The sequence below is a fragment of the Scyliorhinus canicula genome, chromosome 5, assembly GCF_902713615.1.
Source record: "Scyliorhinus canicula chromosome 5, sScyCan1.1, whole genome shotgun sequence".
Lineage (NCBI taxonomy): Eukaryota > Metazoa > Chordata > Chondrichthyes > Carcharhiniformes > Scyliorhinidae > Scyliorhinus > Scyliorhinus canicula.
The window spans coordinates 98,559,141-98,578,811 of NC_052150.1; the positions used below are offsets into that span (position 1 = coordinate 98,559,141).

Below are 19,671 nucleotides of genomic sequence, written 5' to 3' on the forward strand. Positions count from 1 at the left end.
TAGCAGGGTGTTAGAGAGATAGCTTAGTTGGCACGTCTAGTTAAACATTATTTATACTTCTTCTGTACTTAATCATCAGTTATAGTTGTAGAAGAGTGAACTAACTCATTGATATTTATATTTGCTCTTCATTAAATGTCATTTTGCTTAATTTGAAGACTGATAGTTTTACTGAACTACAACTATCAGACCATTCTGGAAGTAAGCAAAAGAGTAACGACATATTACAATCACGTAATATGACATCCAAATCTCAGTAACATCATTCGTCCAGTTCCCAGAGGGACATATAAATGGGTCTGTGTGCTTCATTGCAAATGGCTCCCCTTGTTCTGACGTGGAAAGTTGTGAACCATTTGCTTGTCATTGGAATGTTACCAAGGAGAGAACAGCAAGTACGACCTTGTGTCCCCCAACAAATTGTACAATCTCCCTCCTATTTGACATGATCAAAGAAATATTTTAAATGCATTGAAGGATGTGAAAAATAATAGGTGAAAAAAATTTCTGGAAAGTATAATCATGCTTATGGTACTAACGGAATATTCAAGGGGCAGTTCTCAGCACACCAATTTCAAAAACAGCTTTGCAATGAAAAAGGTGACACGAACATTTTAGTTTTAAATCTGGTCTGATGTTTGAGGTGGCACGTTAACGCAATTACTGGATTGATAGAGTATCATTTTAAATTTCTGTGCTTCCAGGAAGGATCGTTGTCCATGGGCAGCATGGTAGCACAAGTGATTAGCACTGTGGCTTCACAGCGCCAGGGTCCCAGGTTCGATTCCCTGCTGGGTCACTGTCTGTGCAGAGTCTATACGTTCTCCCTGTGTTTGCGTGGGTTTCCTCCGGGTGCTCTGGTTTCCTCCCACAGTCCAAAGATGCGCGGGTTAGGTGGATTGGCCATGATAAATTGCCCTTAGTGACCAAAAAAGGTTAGATGGGGTTATTGGGTTATGGGGATAGGGTGGAAGTGAGGGCTTCAGGGGTCGGTGCAGACTCGATGGGCCGAATGGCCTCCTTCTGCACTGTATGTTCTATTCCAAAAATTATTCTTTAATTATTCATTTTAATGGTCAGAAAGCCACTTAATGTGTGCTTACAAATTTCACATATGCAATTACAGCTTCCACCGGAAGTGTGTATGCATAAAATGAGCCATATGAAACAGTGAGAGTCTGTCTGTACATACGTGTGTGTGTGTGAGCGAAATCGATGAAAGTGGAGTCGAAATGTTGCTCAATTTTAAAAAATATTTAAAACTAAATAAAACCAGGCTATTTCTTCCTGCATATACTACTTTTCAAAACTGATGAAAATGAGCAGGACTACTGAGATAAAGCAAAAGGTGTTGACTTTACCTTGCCAGCTGCTTCAAGTTCCTTTTTATCACGACTTGTGTATCCTGTCAGAGATTTCATTTCAACCACCCCGGCCACAGCAAGAATGGGCACTATTGCTAGGACCAACAGGCTCATTTGCCATCCAAATATGAATGAAATAATGACTGCAGCTCCAAAGCTTGCAACATTTTGTGCTATTAGTCCGAGTCTTGAGCCTACAGTCTGGAATGAAATGAAAATAGATACGAGGTTTAGCGAATTGTAATCTCAGTTTTAAAATAAACAAGTCTGTAAACGAGAGAAAGTGAGCAGTGTCAGGATGTGACGTCTATCTTGAACTCTGACTCTGCCTTTTTCCTCCTGTTACTTTGTTGTATCTTTCCCTTCCTTCAAAATGTCCTGAAGGATCTTTCACTTCCGCCATTCCTTTGGGATGCTGTTTTAATCTTTCCCACTTTCTGCTCAGTACCCTGATTTCCACCTTGAATCGGGAACCCCCACAAGTGTGGAACACTCAACACTTTCCAGGCTTTTGATTTCAATTAGATATAGTGCAGAAGAGTAAGGTGATCAACTCCGCCATGTTACTGTTGGGCTAGCAAGATTGAAGATTATCCCCCTTTCCCCTCACAGTTTCTCAGAAAATTATACCATTGTGATAACATGAGGATTAAATTCTTTGGGGATTCTTCTGCTCAGGTGCCGGAACTTTGGTAGCCGTTCAACAAAATTCCTGTTCCCATATGAGTAGAGCAGGAGAACTCTCTCAGTAATTCACCCACTCCCTCCCCCAATGACTCCCCAAAGCATTGCAATGGAATTTGAAAGTCTACTCCCCTGTCTCTATTCAGCAGCACTGGGAAGGGACTGACAATGGGTTTCTTTATTTAAAATCAGGAAATGGTGTACTAAGTAGGGACATCTAAATAAATAAATAAACTATTTTGAGCTGTTGAGATTTAATACATACTGCATATGGCGTTGGAGAAACAGAACATAGTATATAGAGTGCAGAAGAAGGCCATTCGGCCCATCGAGTCTGCAACGACCCACTTAAGCCCTCGCTTCCACCCTATCCCCGTAATGCCTCCTAACCTTTTTTGGCCACTAAGGGCAATTTATCATGCCCAGTCCACCTAACCTGCACATCTTTGGACCGTGGGAGGAAACCGGAGCACCCGGAGGAAACCCACGCAGACACGGGGAGAACATGCAGACTCCGCTCAGACAGTGACCCAGTGGGGAATCGAACCTGGACACTGGCGCTGTGAAGCCACAGTGCTATCCACTTGTGGTACCACACTGCCCATAATGAAACGATATGGAGCTCGTAAAACGGAAGTGCAAGAGATGGGAAACGGCTCAGGCCCTGGATGGAGAGGTTGGGTCCAGATCTCCTGCAACCATTGATGGGAGGGCAGGAACACCTTACCCAAAGTGTCAAGGATGGAGACTTATAATGGGATTTTGCAGAGGGAGCGAATGATTTGAACATGAGGATCAGGAATTTGAAGTCACTGTATTAAGGCATGGGATATTAGCAAAGTCCAGCAAGAACAGGGGTGAGAGTGAAAGGGGATTACTAAGATCCAGTTTAGTTCGATCCATACAGCAGACAGTTACATGAGTGCCAGTTTCAAAGCATAGAATTATAGAATTTACAGTGCAGAAGGAGGCCATTTGGTCCATCGAGTCTGCACTGGCCCTTGGAAAGAGCACCCACTTAAGCCCACACCTCCACCCTATCCCCATAAACCAGTAACCCCACCTAACCTTTTTTTTATGGTCTCTAAGGGCAATTTATCATGGCCAATCCACCTAACCTGCACATCTTTGGACTGTGGGAGGAAGCCGGAGACCCCAGAGGAAACCCACGCAGACACGTGGAGAACTTTCAGACTCTGCACAGACAGTGACCCAAGCTGGGAATCGAACCTGGGACCCTGGAACTGCTGAAGCAACTGTGCAAACCACTGTGCTATCGTGCTGCCCACAAATACTATGCATTTAAGTGGTGTTGAATTTCCTTTTCACCCCACCACTCATAAATTTGCCGAAAGTCCACAGTGGTGGAATTCAAACATTTTCTCTTGCTGGCCATTAAATTACAACAGCAGCATGTATACCCAAAGCCAAATGGACTGTAAAGACCAGGGCCCTGATATCTATGGAGAGGCAGAAGAACATGCCAAGGCCAGTGACGTGGAGGTTCGGCTGAATTATTCCACTTCCCACCAGACAGCTGACCAAATTGAGATGCTGTTTGGCTCCCTGTGAGAAAACCAATGGTGGGAGGTTGCATCCAGGGACCATTGGGGCAATCCTTCTGTGGCTGGTGGGGCTAGGCGATTGGGGTGACCATCATGAGAAGGAGATGGTTGAAGATTTGGACTTGGGGCAGGGTGCAATCACAGATAGAGAGATCATCGATGCTGGTGCAGCTAGGTGGTTGGGGTGGACGTCTGCATTCAGGTTAGGGGGAGACTGAAATACCACAATCAGCAGAGGGGCTGGGGGGGGGGGGGGGGGTGGGTCAAAGATTTATTTGGGGGTCTGGAGTTGCACATTTGCTCTACTTAGGCCAAAAGTGCTATTTCCTTATCAAATCTTCCTTGAAGTTATGATACTTGAAAACACTACTGTTATTAGATATCATCGTACATCCTACTCAGGGACCTGTAGGGGGCATTTTTTAAATTAATGATTTCAGAAACAGTTAAAACATAATAAATAGTGAACTTTGGAATGTGTACGAAAGATACGTTACGCACTGTTTGGACTTGTGATGCCTCTGTAGCCAGTCTTGTAGTCAGGGCTCCAGTGCTGTTATTTTTATCATCAAACCAAGCAATCTCCTAGAGACAGAGTGAAGCAGAGACCATGAATAAAATGGAGCAAGAGAATTAAATATACCAGAAACGTAGTTATTCTTGACTTGTGGATTGCTGCATACTTTCAGCTTTGGTTTTTGCTCAAAACAAAACACACTATGAAAATAGATTGAATGGGCAAGCCCCAACAAACCGTGGATTTTCCAGCTGTTTCATTGCCTTAGGTCAACAATCTGGATGTCCTTGTGTGTGTGTTAACCTTCACCATATGGGTGCTCACAGCTAATGTAGAAAGGCCAATCTCTCTAAAATACATCAACACATTCTTTTCATCAGTTTCATGGTGACTGACACTTGTTTTTTTTTGGTAAATATTTTTATTGAACATTTTAAAATTTATATAGAAATACAAAAACATACACAAAGGCAAGAAGAGCCACCAACCCCCTATCTAACTCCAGGCCGCTTCCTCTGTAGGACCACCATTCAGATCCTCACCAGCTTCACTGCCCCTATAAATGACAAAATCATGCTTTCCATCACTACAAAGAACACCTTTGGTGAAACACCGGCAGGCATTGAAACAGGAACAAGAACCGTGGCAACATATTCATCTTCACCAATTGTACTCGCCCAGCTGACAATGGGAGACTATCCCATCTCTGTAGGCCTGCCTCCACCCGCTCACCAAACTTTTAAAATTTAGCTTCCGAAGCTTTGCTTAATCCCTTGTCAGCTGTACCCCTGGGAATCTGAAATGCGAGTTTGTCAGCCTAAACGGGTAACACCCTAATTAGTTCCCCTCCCCGGTGAAGTGACCGGAAAACATTCACTTTTGCACCAATTCAGTTTATACCCGGAAAAAGTTCCGGACAACTAGTATCCCATTATATCTCCATCATTGGGACCGGATCCATAACGTCCAGCAACAGGTCGCTGGCATACAGAGACACCCTCTGTTCCTCCTCCCCTCCCCTCCCCTCATTATCCCCCTCCACTTATCCAAGTTTCTCAAGGCCAAAGGTTCAATCGCCAATGCGAATAGGAGAGGGGACATAGGCACCCCTGCCTCATTCCCCGATGCAGTCGGAAGTATCCCAAGCTTACATTGTTTGTCAGAAAACTAGCCTTTGGCTCCTGGTACAACAATTTAACTCACAACACAAACTTCTGCCCTATCTTGAATGACTCCAGCACCACGAACATGAACATCACTCCATCCTATCAAAGGCCTTCTCTGCATCCAGCGCCACAATCACTTCCTGCTCATCCGCCTCTGCCTGAGACAACGCCACATTCAACAGGCGCCACACATTGGAAGACAATCGTCTACTCTTCACAAATCACATCTGATCCTCCCTGATGACCTGTGGGAGACACCCCTCAACAAGAGTGCCAAGACCTTTGCTTTAAACCCCCTCAGATACTTTGATCTTCACTTTAAAAAAAAGCTTTTAGTGGGCTTTAATTGACGGGGGAATAGCTTCCAGACAGCAAGGCGACTGGATTATTTATTTTCTTCACACGTGAATTCATCTCAAGTATCCTGCTTTGAAGCTAACCACCATGTTTATAAACACCTAGGAAATAAGTGTTTTTACTTCCCCTTTTTCTCAGCAGAAAGCGTTAACTTCTTTTGATGTGGTTAGGAGCTGTCAGTCAAATCTACATGTTTATTAGCTGCGTGTTTAGCTTGTGGGCACCTCAGTTACATACTTAGCCTCTTGACCAACCTTGGGATCCACCACGTCGTGACCAGATTTGCAAATACTTGCGTAAATCCGCACCTTTTTGAATCCCGGCTGAGAGGGCTGGAGCATCATGAGGAGAGATTGAATAAACTGGGATTGTTCTCCCTAGAGAGGTGGAGGCTGAGGGGCGACCTGATAAAAGTTTATAAAATTAGTAGGGGTATAGATAGGGTGAACAGTTGGAGGCTTTTTCCTAGGGGGGGAAATGACAATAACAAGGGGGCACAAATTCAAGGTGAGGGGGAAAGATTCAGTGGAGATGAGCGGGGGATGTTTTTTACACAGAGGGTGGTAGTGACCTGCCAAATGAGGTGGTTCAGGCAGATACATTAGCGACCATTAAGACTTATCTGGATAGGCACACAAACAGACAGGGTATAGAAGGATACAGGTGGTTGGTCTAGATAGGACAGGTGATTGGCGCAGGCTTGGAGGTCCGAAGGGCCTGTTCCTGTGCTGTATTGTTCTTTGTTCTTTGACATAGGGAATCGAGCTTCCAGCCCGTTAATCCGATGCAAATGGGTTCAAATGACCCATCTGCATCCCCCGACTGGCACAGAGCGTGTAGCTCTCTCCTGCCACTGGTGAGGGACTGGAGCATCAGAATGAGATCAGCCAGCAACTAATCCATTTTAAACCCGACGCTTCATTCTCTGTCACATCAGGAATCCCTCCACTGACAGTAGGCAGCGGAGAATCCACCCCTACAACTCAGAAGATAAAGATAAAAGCTGAGTGAGAAACTCAATAATGAACACTTACCATTAATGATAAATACACACAGTTCTGATCCATTTTGCATTCTTTGATTCTGTTCACCAACAACAACTTATATTTATAAAGCCTTTAATATAATAAAATATCCTAAGACACTTCAGAGGAGCAATATATACTTACATAAGGTGATGAAAGACCAGATGACCAAAAGCTTGATCATGGAGAGAGGTTTTAAGTAGAAGCCTAAAGGACAAAAGGGAGGGGTGGAGAGGTATAGGGAGGATGTTCCAGAGGTTAGGCATCAAAAGACACAGCCACCAATTGTGGACCAATTAATTTTGGAGATGGTTAACAGCCCACCGGAGGAGTGTGGGCTGGAGGGGATTATACGGATCAGGAGCTGTGAGGCTGGGAAGGATTTGAAAAGGAGGATGAGAATTTTAACTGTGAGGTATTGACTGAACCAATGTATGCCAGTGAGAACAGGGGTAATAGGTGAATGTCATTTCATGCAAGTTAAGTCAAGGGCAGCAGAGATTTGGATGGTCTCAAATTTAAGGAGGGCAGATTGAGGGAGATCAGCTAGAAGTGCATTTGAATAGATTAGAAAGGGAAAGAAGCATAAATGAGGTTTTCAACAACAGATGAGCTGCAGAAGAGGTTGAGGTAGAGTTGGATCATTTTAGGCAGGTAGATAAGCAAGGTCTTAGTAATGTCACGAAATGTTGCTGGAAGCTCAGCTCAGGGTCAAATATGACACCATCATTGCTAACAGTCTAAAACATTGCTGTGAAAATCTTTCTCAGCCTATTCCTAATGCACTAAATTCCCAGTACATCATCTTCCCATCACCTTTACTAACCTGACGTAGCATCGCCTTGAAGGCCATATATCTCAGTTTCTGAGTTAGGGTTTCTCCAGCTTTTCCAAACATAAATCCCTGAAGACAACAGATGATAACTTTTAGATCATTAACTTATTACCAGAAAGACAGAAAAGAAACTTAAAAAATCTGAACATTCCCATCAGACCTGTGCTGTTAATGCACATTTTATTTTGGCAAAGATAGTTTCATCTCTCTGGCAGTGACAGTGCTTATTAGCCATGCTCATGCAAAATGGCTGGGAACTGCACATTAATTCTGAGATTTTTTTAATACTCTCCAAATTCAGAACAGTTACCTATATATTGGTGGCACTGTACCATTTTACTTCCCAGCAAAATTTACTTCAAATAATTTAGATTGTCCTTTCCACAAAGTCCAGCATGTCCAAACTGTATCCAAGCCATTTTCCTTTTTTAAAATTGATTTTTATACCATACGTGACCATTTGATACCACAATGAAAATAAAAATATTTTTCTGGCAATGCTTAATACTGTAAGGTGCTGACTCCAATTATTATTCCTGAGTCATCTCTCATAACATTTTATGAAGACTCAACTCATGGAACTGTTTGTTCCTGCACAAGTGACTAAGAAACAACAAGGGCAGAAAATAGTGTTGATATTTGTTCAGAGGTCCGCCAATGTTATTTGTAGTGTAGGACTTTGAGGGCAGCACGGTAGCATTGTGGATAGCACAATGGCTTCACAGCTCCAGGGTCCCAGGTTCGATTCCGGCTTGGGTCACTGTCTGTGCGGAGTCTGCACATCCTCCCCGTGTGTGCGTGGGTTTCCTCCGGGTGCTCCGGTTTCCTCCCACAGTCGAAAGATGTGCAGATTAGGTGGATTGGCCATGATAAATTGCCCTTAGTGTCCAAAATTGCCCTTAGTGTTGGGTGGGGTTACTGGGTTATTGGGATAGGGTGGAGGTGTTGACCTATGGTAGGGTGCTCTTTCCAAGAGCTGGTGCAGACTCGATGGGCCGAATGGCCTCCTTCTGCACTGTAAATTCTATGATCTATGATCTAGGACAGATTATAAATCAGGAAGTCAGAGGTGCGTGTAGTAAGTGTAATATAGCATTCATGGGGATTTTTCATCATCATATTGACTGGGCAAATCAAATTTGCAGTGATAGTGTGGAGGATGTATGGAATGTATACAAGGTAGTTTTCTGGACCAGTAAGTTGATGTACCAACTATATAACAGACTACTTTGGATTTAATACTGAACAATGAGAAAGGGTTAATTAATAACCCTGTAATAGAGGACCTCTAGAAAAGAGTGACCATAATATGCAAGGATGTTAGAATGAGTTTGATTGTAATTTAACTAAGTCCAAAACTACAGTCCTGAATCAGAACAAAGCAAAGCTACATAACTGCAAGGGGAGAGTTAGCTTAAATTGATTGGACACTACATAAAAGGCAAACAATGGCTAGAATTTGCAGAGATACTTTGAGGACATCCCTAAAGTATTTGCGCTGTTCTCTTGGGAGTCTACTGTCACCAACTAAGTGCTAAGTACAGCTGTTTACGGAGAATCGTGTCAGGCCTATGTTTGACTTGTCCCACCCAGGAGAGCTGATTTGGTGTGATTAAATTAGAACCTCGATGCTGAACATTGACTTGGGAAAAGATGCTTCTTTTGGACTGCCTTTCATGCAACTGCATATGGAGGTTCTTGCTAATGCACTGCTGATAGCTCTTATCCAGTGCTTTAAGATGCCTGCTGTATATTGTTCAAGTACTGAATCATTAAGGAGCATGGGAATCACTGCTGCCTGGTAAATCATGACCTTAGTCTCAAGTTTGAGATCCTACTCCTCAAATACAGTGATTGCAGGAGTTCGGCCTTGCCCCTCCAACAACACTGTAAGGTATATTTGCATAAACTAAATGCATCTGACTTAAAAGTATAAATGCGGAAACTTTAAATCCTTTCGCAGGCAGCTAGGATGTAAATAGCTGTCATCATAAGATGCCATTACTTTGAGTACATTACTCGTATGTCAACTCTTCAAAATTTCAAATGAATAAATGATTTGGTCCCTTCCCACTCTTTTCCCATTCTAACTTTTCCCATTCTGTTTGGAATCGGTATAGCAAACCGGTGGGAAGTTCATGGCTTGTCCAAATGTTTTTTTTGTTTTATTTTATTTCTATATTTGTTTCCCTTCTTTTTCATTTGATTATTTTATCCCTTCAGTGTTTCAGCTTGTTCAAAATAATAAATAAGAAATTGCATTTGATACATGTTTTCCAATAATTTGCATGACAGCTATCCATAATTTTCCAACATTATATTTTTCGACAACTAAATTTTTTGTATTTGTTGTATTCACTTTGAAAATAATGTTACTTCCTTGAAACCACTATTGTTAAATATATTATTTATGGTGTAAGATACTTACTTGCAAGAAATATGTAACAAAGGAAACTATACCAATAACACAGAATAAAATAGAGTAAAGATTTGCTTGTTGCCTGATCACTGCTGTATCAGTTTCAGTGAAGATCTGGAAGAAGAAACAAAATCAATTAAACTTTGAAAGATTAAATTGTACTTTCGTTCAGAGATAAGTAGCACCAGGAGGAAAAATCCTACAGGACTGAGTCAGTGATCTGAAACATACAGATCACGATTGCTTTCATTTCTCCATTGCAATGCATGTGCCTTCATCTCAATGAGGGTGAAATCTTGCTTTGCAATTTTAATCATAAACATGTTACGTCAATAGCTCTTATAAATGAATTCCTTATTTAGGCAAAGCAATTTCATACAAATGTATTAATATGTTTATTTTTAATACCATATAGCAAGATTTCATCCCTACACACCTTCTTAGAATCCCTCCAGTGCAGGCCATTTGGGCCATCGAGTCTGCACCATCACTCTGAAAGAACACCCTACCCAACCCCCCACCCTATCCCTGTAACCCCACCTCAGCATGGCCAATTCACCAAGCCTGCACATCTTTGGACTGTGGGAGGAAACCGGAGCATCCAAAGGCAAGCCTGCAGACATGGGGAGAACGTGCAGACTCCACACAGACAGTCACCCAAAGTCAGAATTGAACTCGTGTTCCTGGCGCTATGAGATAGCAGTGCCAATTGTTGTGGCACCTTGCCGCTCATTCTTCCTCTGATTTCCATTTCTTAGTTTCTTACTCTCCCTCCTTTCTCATGCATGCTGTTCACGTTCCTCCACTCCAAGTTACTGTCGCTCCTTGCTGTCCATTGTTTCTCCACTTCACATTTGCTTGAAGTTTCCGTGAGGTGAAAAAGCTAATCACCTGACTATCAATGGAGAGAGAATGAGGTGACCTTGAGGAATAAGCTTAACACACATGGACAGCCAATTTTTCACCTGACCCAAATCTGTAGGAGCCTTCAGATTGAAGTATCCTTCCCTTTCTCGCCTGAGATGGAAAATTGTTTTGTTTTCTGTTTCCCATCCTACCCTGACCTACGCCTACTACACAAAAAATCTAGGATGGATGGGAAAAGGCCCTTAAATGGCCATTTAGATTGGTTTCACAGGTCGGCGCAACATCGAGGGCTGAAGGGCCTGTACTGCGCTGTATTGTTCTATGTTCTATAAAGTGGCGGGATCTTGGGGGAATTCCATCCATGCAATTTACGTTCTCCCCCCACCCCACCTCAACCCATCTCAAGGGGAGGTAAAATTCTGCCTGTTGTGGGGGATGGGCAGTCTGAGGATATTGAGGGTGGGACTTAGCTGCTGAGACTGAGGGCAGCATGATAGCACAGTGATTCGCGCAGTTGCTTCACAGCTCCAGGGTCCCAGGTTCGATTCCCGGCTTGGGTCACTGTCTGTGTGGAGTCTGCACGTTCTCCCTGTGTCTGCATAGCTTTCCTCCGGGTGCTCCGTTTTCCTCCCACAGTCCAAAGATGTGCAGGTTAGGTGGATTGGCCAAGATAAATTGCTCTTAAGTGTCCAAAAAAGGTTAGGTGGGGTTACTGGGTTACAGAGATAGGGTGGAGGCATGAGCTTAAGTAGGGTGCTCTTTCCAAGAGCCAGTGCAGACTTGATGGGCCAAATGACCTCCTTTGGCATGGTGAATTCTATGATTCTATGATACTGGGAAAAGGAAATGAAAAAGGTCAAAACATGGCTGAGTATGGTCGCAAACAATGTTCTGACACCATCCTCCAGATCAACCAGGGGAGAACACAGAAATACCAAGACAACCCAAACTATAAACAAATGAATACAAAATGAAAGGCAGCAGGCTATTGCATGCAGTAAGTAACCAAAAGAAAATTTAGTGTTGCAACTTACACTGATAATCTTTGCAAATATAATGCAAAATGCAGGGTGAGTTGCTCCATTGACAATCGCACCTATGACTCCCAAAAATATGTATGGCCACTCCGATTTATTCAGCTTAAAAAGTTTTAGAAATGAAACGCTTTTCAGTTTTTCTACCTATAATGAATAAAGACAATAATTAGACTAAGCCAATTTCTTTGGAACATATGAATCAATGGAATATTTAATCCACCATGCTTGAAGAGCTTTCTGGTGAAGACACATATACAGTAAAAATGGCACGATACTTAAGTTGGAATATAAAATCAGCTATTCAATCAAGCTAAAGTCATTCCATCCAGCTGGAGGAGACTGATGGGTGTAGTTGCTCGAGACATACCCTGGAAGCTATGTCATTAATAAATATAGGGGTTTATTGATGAAAGGCAAAGACAGTTAGATTACAGGCACAGAACACTCTACCACAGGTCTTTACACTTCAGCTCCCTGGTCCACACTGCTCGGGGTCCTGCTCCCAGGGCTCCGCGCAAACTCCCCATTCGCTAGGGTTTGCACGCACTTGCGTGATTGGCCCTGAGCTGATTATGTGAAGCCCACCTTCTTAAAGGGACCATGCTATCACAGTGGGCATAATTGTGTCAATGTCTGCAAACAGCCTGAAAAAGATGGGAAGGGATCATTTATTATAATCGCAGACACAAAGGATGTCGAGGACCATTTCATGTCTGCGGCCAGACCAGAAACCTGAAGGACTCAAACATGGAATTGTGGGGAGGATAGGTACAGGGGCGGCACGGGGGCGGGAAATGGGGTGTCGTACCCGGAACGCCTCCCTGCGATTCTCCGGCAACCGCTTGAGGCAGCGTTGGTCAGGGCCCATTTAAAGAAGCCCCGAGGTGATTCTCCGCAGACTATCAGCCGAGTTCCCGCCGGCGTGGTTCACGTATGGTTCCACCCGGCGGGAGCTCGAAGTCGCAGCTGCGGTGGCCGTCCTTGTGGGGGGGGGGGGGGGGGGGCAGGGGAATCCCACGCATGCCCGCCATATCGCTCGGGGTCGGCGTGCGCATGCACGGACCCGCGGCCGGAGGTGCAGGGCTCTGTATCGGCAGCCGGACCTGCACGAAGCACTCCTGGGCCCTGCAAGCCCCGTTAAAAACAGAGAATTACCCCGGACTTTCTGGAAAAAAGTCCGGAGTGATTCGTGCCTGTTTTCTCGCGGGCTTGGAGACATAGCCCCATTATTGGAGAATCCCGCTCAAGGACTTTGGAAAGGAAGGGGAGATTGAAAATGGGTGGGAATTTGCAGGTACGATGTTGTCAAGTGTAGTGTTTTTCTGTAGCCTGGCGATGACTGCAGATTTTAAAAGGTGAGCCGGGGAGAGATTTGGGGCGGGATTCTCCCATTTGGCAGCAGAGTGTCCATGCCATAGGAAACGCCGTCTACAGGGGGCCAGTACGGCGCTGGAGCGGTTCACGCCGCTCCAGCCTCTCGTCCCAGCATGAACTGTGCGCCGCGGGGTCCACGCATGCGCAGTGGCCTCCCTCAACGCGCCACCCCCGGCACAACATGGCATGGGTGTTCAGGGGCCGGTGCGTAGGAAAATAGGCTCAGGGAGCGAGAGGCCGACCCGCCAATCGGTGGGCCCCGATCGACTGGCAGGCCCCATCGGTGGCACCCCCTCCCCCCCATAGTCCACCCCCAACCCCCCCCCCCCCCCCCAACCACGCATGCAGAGTTCAGCCATTGTAGATTTTAATAGTTTGAATAGAGCTTATTTTACTTGAGAACTCTTGACCAACTAGTGGGATATCTAGTAATCAGATACCTGGGGCAGACAGACCCACATTACTTCAGGAAACTGTTCATTATTAATAAGGCAGTTTGGTTCACTACCGCAATTGGCAATGTTGCCACAGGATTCTCTGGCACTGTAGAACTCTGCCGGCTAATCAGTAGGTTGCCCTGATCTGGCAATTTGCATGGTATGTGCTGGGGAAACTCCAGCAAAGCACAAGTCATGGCCTCTGCCAACCTGCATCTGAATTCTGCGCTCTCAGGTAATTGTACGCGTGAGCAGAGAGTTAGACTTCATGTTGGGCAAACGGAAACCCTACAAATGGGTCACAATTTTGCTGTAGTTTAGTGTCTGAAACATGAAGATTTCTACAAATGTCAGGCATGTGGCTCATCAATAAATCTCCCTTGTGAAGTGGAGAATTATTTGGTGAGTAGGAATCAGCAAGACCAGATTTTTAAAAATTGCAGTTGCTTTACATGTAAGACTGGGAGCAAATGTGAGATAAAGATTGCATTACCTCTGCCTTATTTTCTTCCACTTCGGTTTCAATCTGAGTTGTGCTTCTAGTACTTGATTTGTTGGATAATGTGCGCTTGTAAACAACATGGCTAGATTCATCTTGCTCTGTTCCATTTTCTATTCCTTTTTCTTCCTCTGTACTTTTAAATGCCTTTGAAAATATTGTTTATTGTGATTAATTAGAACATAAATTTACCAGCTGACAGAGCGAGCTGTATGTTTTCTCTGCTTGGCGATCATTTGCATAGTAACTTCTGAATAACTTCATTTTCACGTTAGATCGTTCATTTGCATCGCCGGGCCTGACCCCTGACACAGGCAACCTGGCACCCGGGCACCTCAGTCCTGCCGGGGTGCTCAGGTGGCAGTCTCAAGGTGCCAGGCTTGCAGTGACAAGCTGCCCCGGTGCCAGTGGGAGTACCAGAATGCCACTCTGCCCAATGCCTGACCATCCACGGGTCTCCAATGGCCTGGGAGTCCCCTCCCTTCAGGTGCCTGGTCCATGTTTGTGAAGACCTGTACTAAGCGGCGCCTGGCGAGGTCTCCCAGATGCAGCCAGTGAATCCCGGGCCCTGGGCGAATGCATATTTAAATATGCATATCTGGATCACGCTCAGTGAGCAGCGCGAATCTCAGCGGCCTCATTCTGACACAAAGTCAGGTGCGGCAAGGCCATTGAATCACGCACATTGTAACTTAATTGACTATTTTGATTTTGTAATATTTGGCAGTACTGACACCATCTTTACACATGAGCACAAGGTGAGATTGACTTTGACAACTGATAACCAAAGTATGCCAATCAGACACCCATGACACTTAGCTCTCAACTCTATTAATATGCCCCCTCAATGTAAAAGTAATACTTTCCATAGAACTTCCAGTCAGTTATAGAAATGTCAGTCGTTAACTTCCAAATAATTGCATAGTAATATATTACTCAACACTACAATCTGTTGCTTCAGTAATACACTGCACACTGAATGAGGCCACCAAATCTTTACCATTTTGCGATGAATTGTGAGGGGGGCTGAATCTTACGACCTCCCTCTGGGTCGGAGAATCGCCGCGGCGCCTTGCGAATCTCGCGATGCCGCTCCGACGCCGGGACGCCATTCTCCGATGTGTAGCAAAATGGTTGCCCGCGCATGGCGCCCGGCCACTCGGAGAATCGCCGAAAACGGTTGCAGCGGTGATTTTCTGCTGGAGCAGGGATTCTCCGGGACGGCTTGGCCGAAGTCCCGCCAGCGTGACATCCGGTCATGCCGGCGCCATTATAACATGGTATAAAACAACAACAGCCAGTCGTGCTGGCTGACGCTGCGGGAGGAGGTGGGTGACGGTGTGGAGCGGGCTCCCGGGGGGCAGGGGGGGGGGGGGGGGTTGGCTAACGGCATTGTAGGGGATGAGGAGCCTGGGAGGGGGAGTGGCACGGCCGTGTCTGCAGGCGGTGTGCGGGATCCAACGACAAGACCCCATGACGGCGGACACGCGGCTGTCCACTCAACCCGTTCGCTTTGTGATGCAAGCGGCCCGGCCATCCTGATGTGTGCCAGTCACTCGCACCCCACCCACCAAACTGGCGGCACCCACCAGCGGGTATGTCCAGGGCGGCACATACGGGAGGCCCCCGGTGCGGGCACTGCCACCAGACGGTGGCCCTGGCAGAGGGGATGGCCGACGGGTCTCAGGGCACCGAGGTGGCAGGGGTGGGGCGCGTCCTGGCAACTGGGGCGGCCATGTAGCCCATGGCACCTGGTTGTGGAGGCGGGTATACCAATGCTGAAACCCTGTCTACTCCCAACCCCTACAGACAGTACAATGTTTAGCCACCTCCCAGCATTGATGGCCGTCGTGCCGGAGGCAGCTGCCCTGCATGAGGCCCAGTGGCAGCTGGAGCACGGGCGTGACAGGGAGGTGGCAGAACCTGCTGTGGAGCAGCGGGCTGCAGTGGGGCATATGCAAGCCGCCCAGGCCGCAGGGCCACACTCCCGAGAGGCACAGGAGGAGCACCATGGCATGCGGTAGCCACAGCAGGAGGATGACGAGGAGGAGGAGGAGGGTGTGCCACGGACATGGAGGCATCCGATGCAACAACGTGTGTGCCAGCTCCGCATGCAGGAGGAGACTCCAGCTGAGCCGGGAGACCGTCACCCACATCTGCCCCCTGATGGCACACCTGACACCACATGGGACCGGGGGTGGACATGCCCTCATGGTGACCATCAAGGTGACAGTCGCCCTCAACTTCTTCACTATGGGTCATTCCAGTCACCGAGTGGGGACCTGTCCGGCATCTCCCAGCCATCGGTGCACAGGTGCATCCGGGCGGTCACCGACACACTGTACGACATCGCGGGCCGGAACATACAGTTCCCTGTGGACCGCGCCACCAAGATGCCCGCGCAGAGGGTTTTGCCCCTGTTGCCCGGATATCCATGGTGCAGGGGGCGATTGACGGAGTTCACATAGCCATGTGGCCCATGTCGGAGGAAAGGGTCATGTGTTTGAACAGGAAGGGTACATATTCAATGAACGTGCAGGTGGTCTGTGACCACAGGATGACGATCCTGCACATCTGCGCCAAGTACCCTGGCAGTGTGCATGACTCCTTTATACTGTCCCAATCGTTCATCCCCGCCATGTTTGAGGGACCCCCACCCCCACCGCCTGCGGGGCTGGTTGCTGGGCGACAGGGGTTATCTGTTGCGGTTGTGGCTGATGATGCCTATCCGGAGGCCACAGAACAATGCGGAGCGCCGCTACAATGTTGCCCATGCAGTGACCAGGAGTGTGGTCGAGCAGTGCTTTGGGCTGCTGAAGATGCGCTTCAGATGCCTGGACCGTTCTGGTGGGGCCCTCCAGTACCCGTCGGAGAGGGTCGGCCACATTGTCGTGGTCTGCTGCATCCTGCACAACATAGCCCAGCAGAGGGGCGATGTGCTGGAGGAGGAGGAGGAGGACAGTCAGGATGAGGGGAACTCTTCTACAGATGAGGGGGATGGCGAGGGGGAAGCAGATGCACGGGACATGGGGGATGGACGGCAAGAGGAGGCTGCCCAGCACCGCCGGCTGGGCCAGCAGGCACGGGTGTCACTGGTAGCTGAACGTTTCGCCGACCACGGTGGGGGTCAGCAGTGATGGGCATGGGCACAGGCAGCAGAGTTCAACAACTCCCCCACCACCGACCACCCTCACCTCCCCCACCACCGACCACCCTCACCTCCCCCACCACCGACCACCCTCACCTCCCACACCACCGACCACCCTCACCTCCCCCACCACCGACCACCCTCACGTCCCACACCACCACATCACCCACATGCATATGACCCCTCCATGACACATTCACCTGCGGCACAACGGAATGTGTTTAATAACAGACGTCCTGTACATGTGCCCTGCACCTGTGCCACTTACTCATCAGTGTCTACCTTTCTGGCCTTACGGGCCCTATGACTACGCCTTGGTGTTCCCCCAGACAGTACAGCAGAACTGGAGGTGGACTCCTGTGATTCCTGCCCTGTGACTAGGGTCCCCTTTGGTGGCCGTTTCCTGGGGCAGCCCGGCCTGGATGGGCTAGGCTGCAACTCGGGCAATTGTGATGGCGTGGTGCCATCCTGTTCTGCCCGTTGCCCACTAGATGCACCAGGAATGGTAGGGGGAGTCCGAGGTGGCGCAGCGTTCCGGAACCGGCCAAAACGGGCCCCAACACCTCCTCCTCCCTCGGGGTGCCCGGTGGCCCCCGGGACTCTTCATGGGATGGGGGTGCGAGCGGATCCAGCACCCTGGGCGCTGCCATCAGCTGGCGCTGCCAGTCCTGGAGCCCCCCGCTGGTACTGACCAGGGTCTGGACATTCGCAGTCACGGAGCTCAGGGAGTTCGCCATCCCTGTCTGGCTGTGTACAACGCCGTTATCACCCGGGCAATGGCGCTGATGCTCTCAGCAATGGCCTGCTGGGACTGGGCCATGGACTGCTGAGAACGCACCAGGTTGTTGAGCGTCTTTGCGATGTTCAGCTGGCCCTGGCTCATGGCTGCCTGTGAGACGGTAGCCCTTCCTGGGCTGCGGACGACACGTGCAGAGATAGCCCCGGGCCCGGCAACCTCAGTCCCATGCCCGTCACCGTCACCACCATTGTCTCCACGCAGACGCCACCTGTGCGGTGTTGGCCTGTGTGGCACTCATGACCGGCACCATTTCCTGCTCCTGGATGCGGATGCACTCCTGCACTTACGTCTGCAGGTGCTGGAAACCGGACGGCACACTATCATGTCCCTGGGTCCCTGACTGCATCGGGTCTATGGGTGGGTGGGGGAACTTCAGGAACCCAGGACCCGTCTGAGCAGCAGGTGTTTGCGGGGGCTGGGATGCCCTCCAACCGTCCAGCCCCTCGGCTGCTCCTACCTCCACCTGCTGTTCCGGTATGGCTGTGTGGTGCGCACAAGTTAGTATCCCAGAAGCCTCATCATTAAAATGGCCAACCGAGGTGAGAGTATCTGCGGTGGCGGAGGGTGCGGAGCTGTGACGCAACCTCGGTGCCTTCATCGGACCTGTGGTCGGGGGTACCCTGGAGTGCAATGTCCCGTATGTTCGTCCCCTCCGTGGTGGTGTTGTGTTGTGTTCTTTCATGTCTGTCTGTCCCCTGTGTGCTTGTGTCCTGTGTCGTCCTGTCGTGTCTCTCTGTCCCCTGTGTGCTTGTGTCCTGTGTCGTTGTGTCATGTCTGTCTGTCCCCTGTGTGCTTGTGTCCTGTGTCGTTGTGTCATGTCTGTCTGTCCCCTGTGTGCTTGTGTCCTGTGTCGTGTCATGTATGTCTGTCCCCTGTGTGCCGGTGTCCTGTGTCACGTCTCTCTGTCCCCTGTGTGCTGGTGTCCTGTGTCGTTGTGTCATGTCTGTCTGTCCCCTGTGTGCTGGTGTCCTGGGTCGTCATGTCATCACTGGACTGGGCTGGGAGGCTGTTGTTGGAGCTGCCCTCCCCATCGCTGCTAGAGTCCCTGTGGGCTGGCTGTCCAGGCGCTGGCCGGGGGCGGTGTCTGCCAGGTGCGCCCGGTTGGTCTGCGTCAGCTGGCCGTCCAGGCGCTGGATGCGGGCGGTGTCTATCAGCTGCTCCGGGTCGGTCACCGCTTGGCCCTGCGACACACAATACACCATCATGGTTAGGCAGGTAGAGAAGGATGAGGGTCGTGGTACAGGGTGAGGGGGGATTGCTGAGGAGAAACGGCTGGGGATAGTGTGCTGAGGGAGCAGGGCTGAGGGGAGAGTGCCGAGGAGAAACGGCTGGGGGTTGCGTGCTGAGGGAGAAGGGCTGAGGGGAGAGTGCTGAGGACAGAGTGCCGAGGGGAAATGGCTGGGGATAGTGTGATGAGGGAAGAGGGCTGAGGGGAGAGTGCCGAGGGGAGAGTGCTGAGGGGAAAGGGGCCAGACAGGAAGGGGGGGGGGGGGATGACATCATTGTTAGGCGCTCCGATGCATGCAGTTGGATCTATGTTGGCATGGGTGCACAGGGCACACGGCCAACGCGGCTTGC

At 48.5% G+C, this 19,671-nt stretch overlaps 1 protein-coding gene across 5 annotated transcripts in view; it reads right to left on the reverse strand.

Annotated features, from left to right (window-relative positions):
* Positions 1 to 19,671, reverse strand: part of LOC119966155 (ATP-dependent translocase ABCB1-like) — a 166,153-nt gene that overhangs the window by 24,705 nt on the left and 121,777 nt on the right. For all 5 annotated transcript variants that reach the window (XM_038797442.1, XM_038797444.1, XM_038797445.1 and 2 more), the window contains 6 exons: positions 14,141 to 14,293; positions 11,834 to 11,980; positions 9,942 to 10,046; positions 7,505 to 7,582; positions 4,115 to 4,198; positions 1,362 to 1,565 (listed from right to left, as the gene is read on the reverse strand). In XM_038797442.1, coding sequence (XP_038653370.1) covers positions 1,362 to 1,565; positions 4,115 to 4,198; positions 7,505 to 7,582; positions 9,942 to 10,046; positions 11,834 to 11,980; positions 14,141 to 14,293 — 771 coding nt within the window. The remainder of the gene's footprint in view (positions 1 to 1,361; positions 1,566 to 4,114; positions 4,199 to 7,504; positions 7,583 to 9,941; positions 10,047 to 11,833; positions 11,981 to 14,140; positions 14,294 to 19,671) is intronic.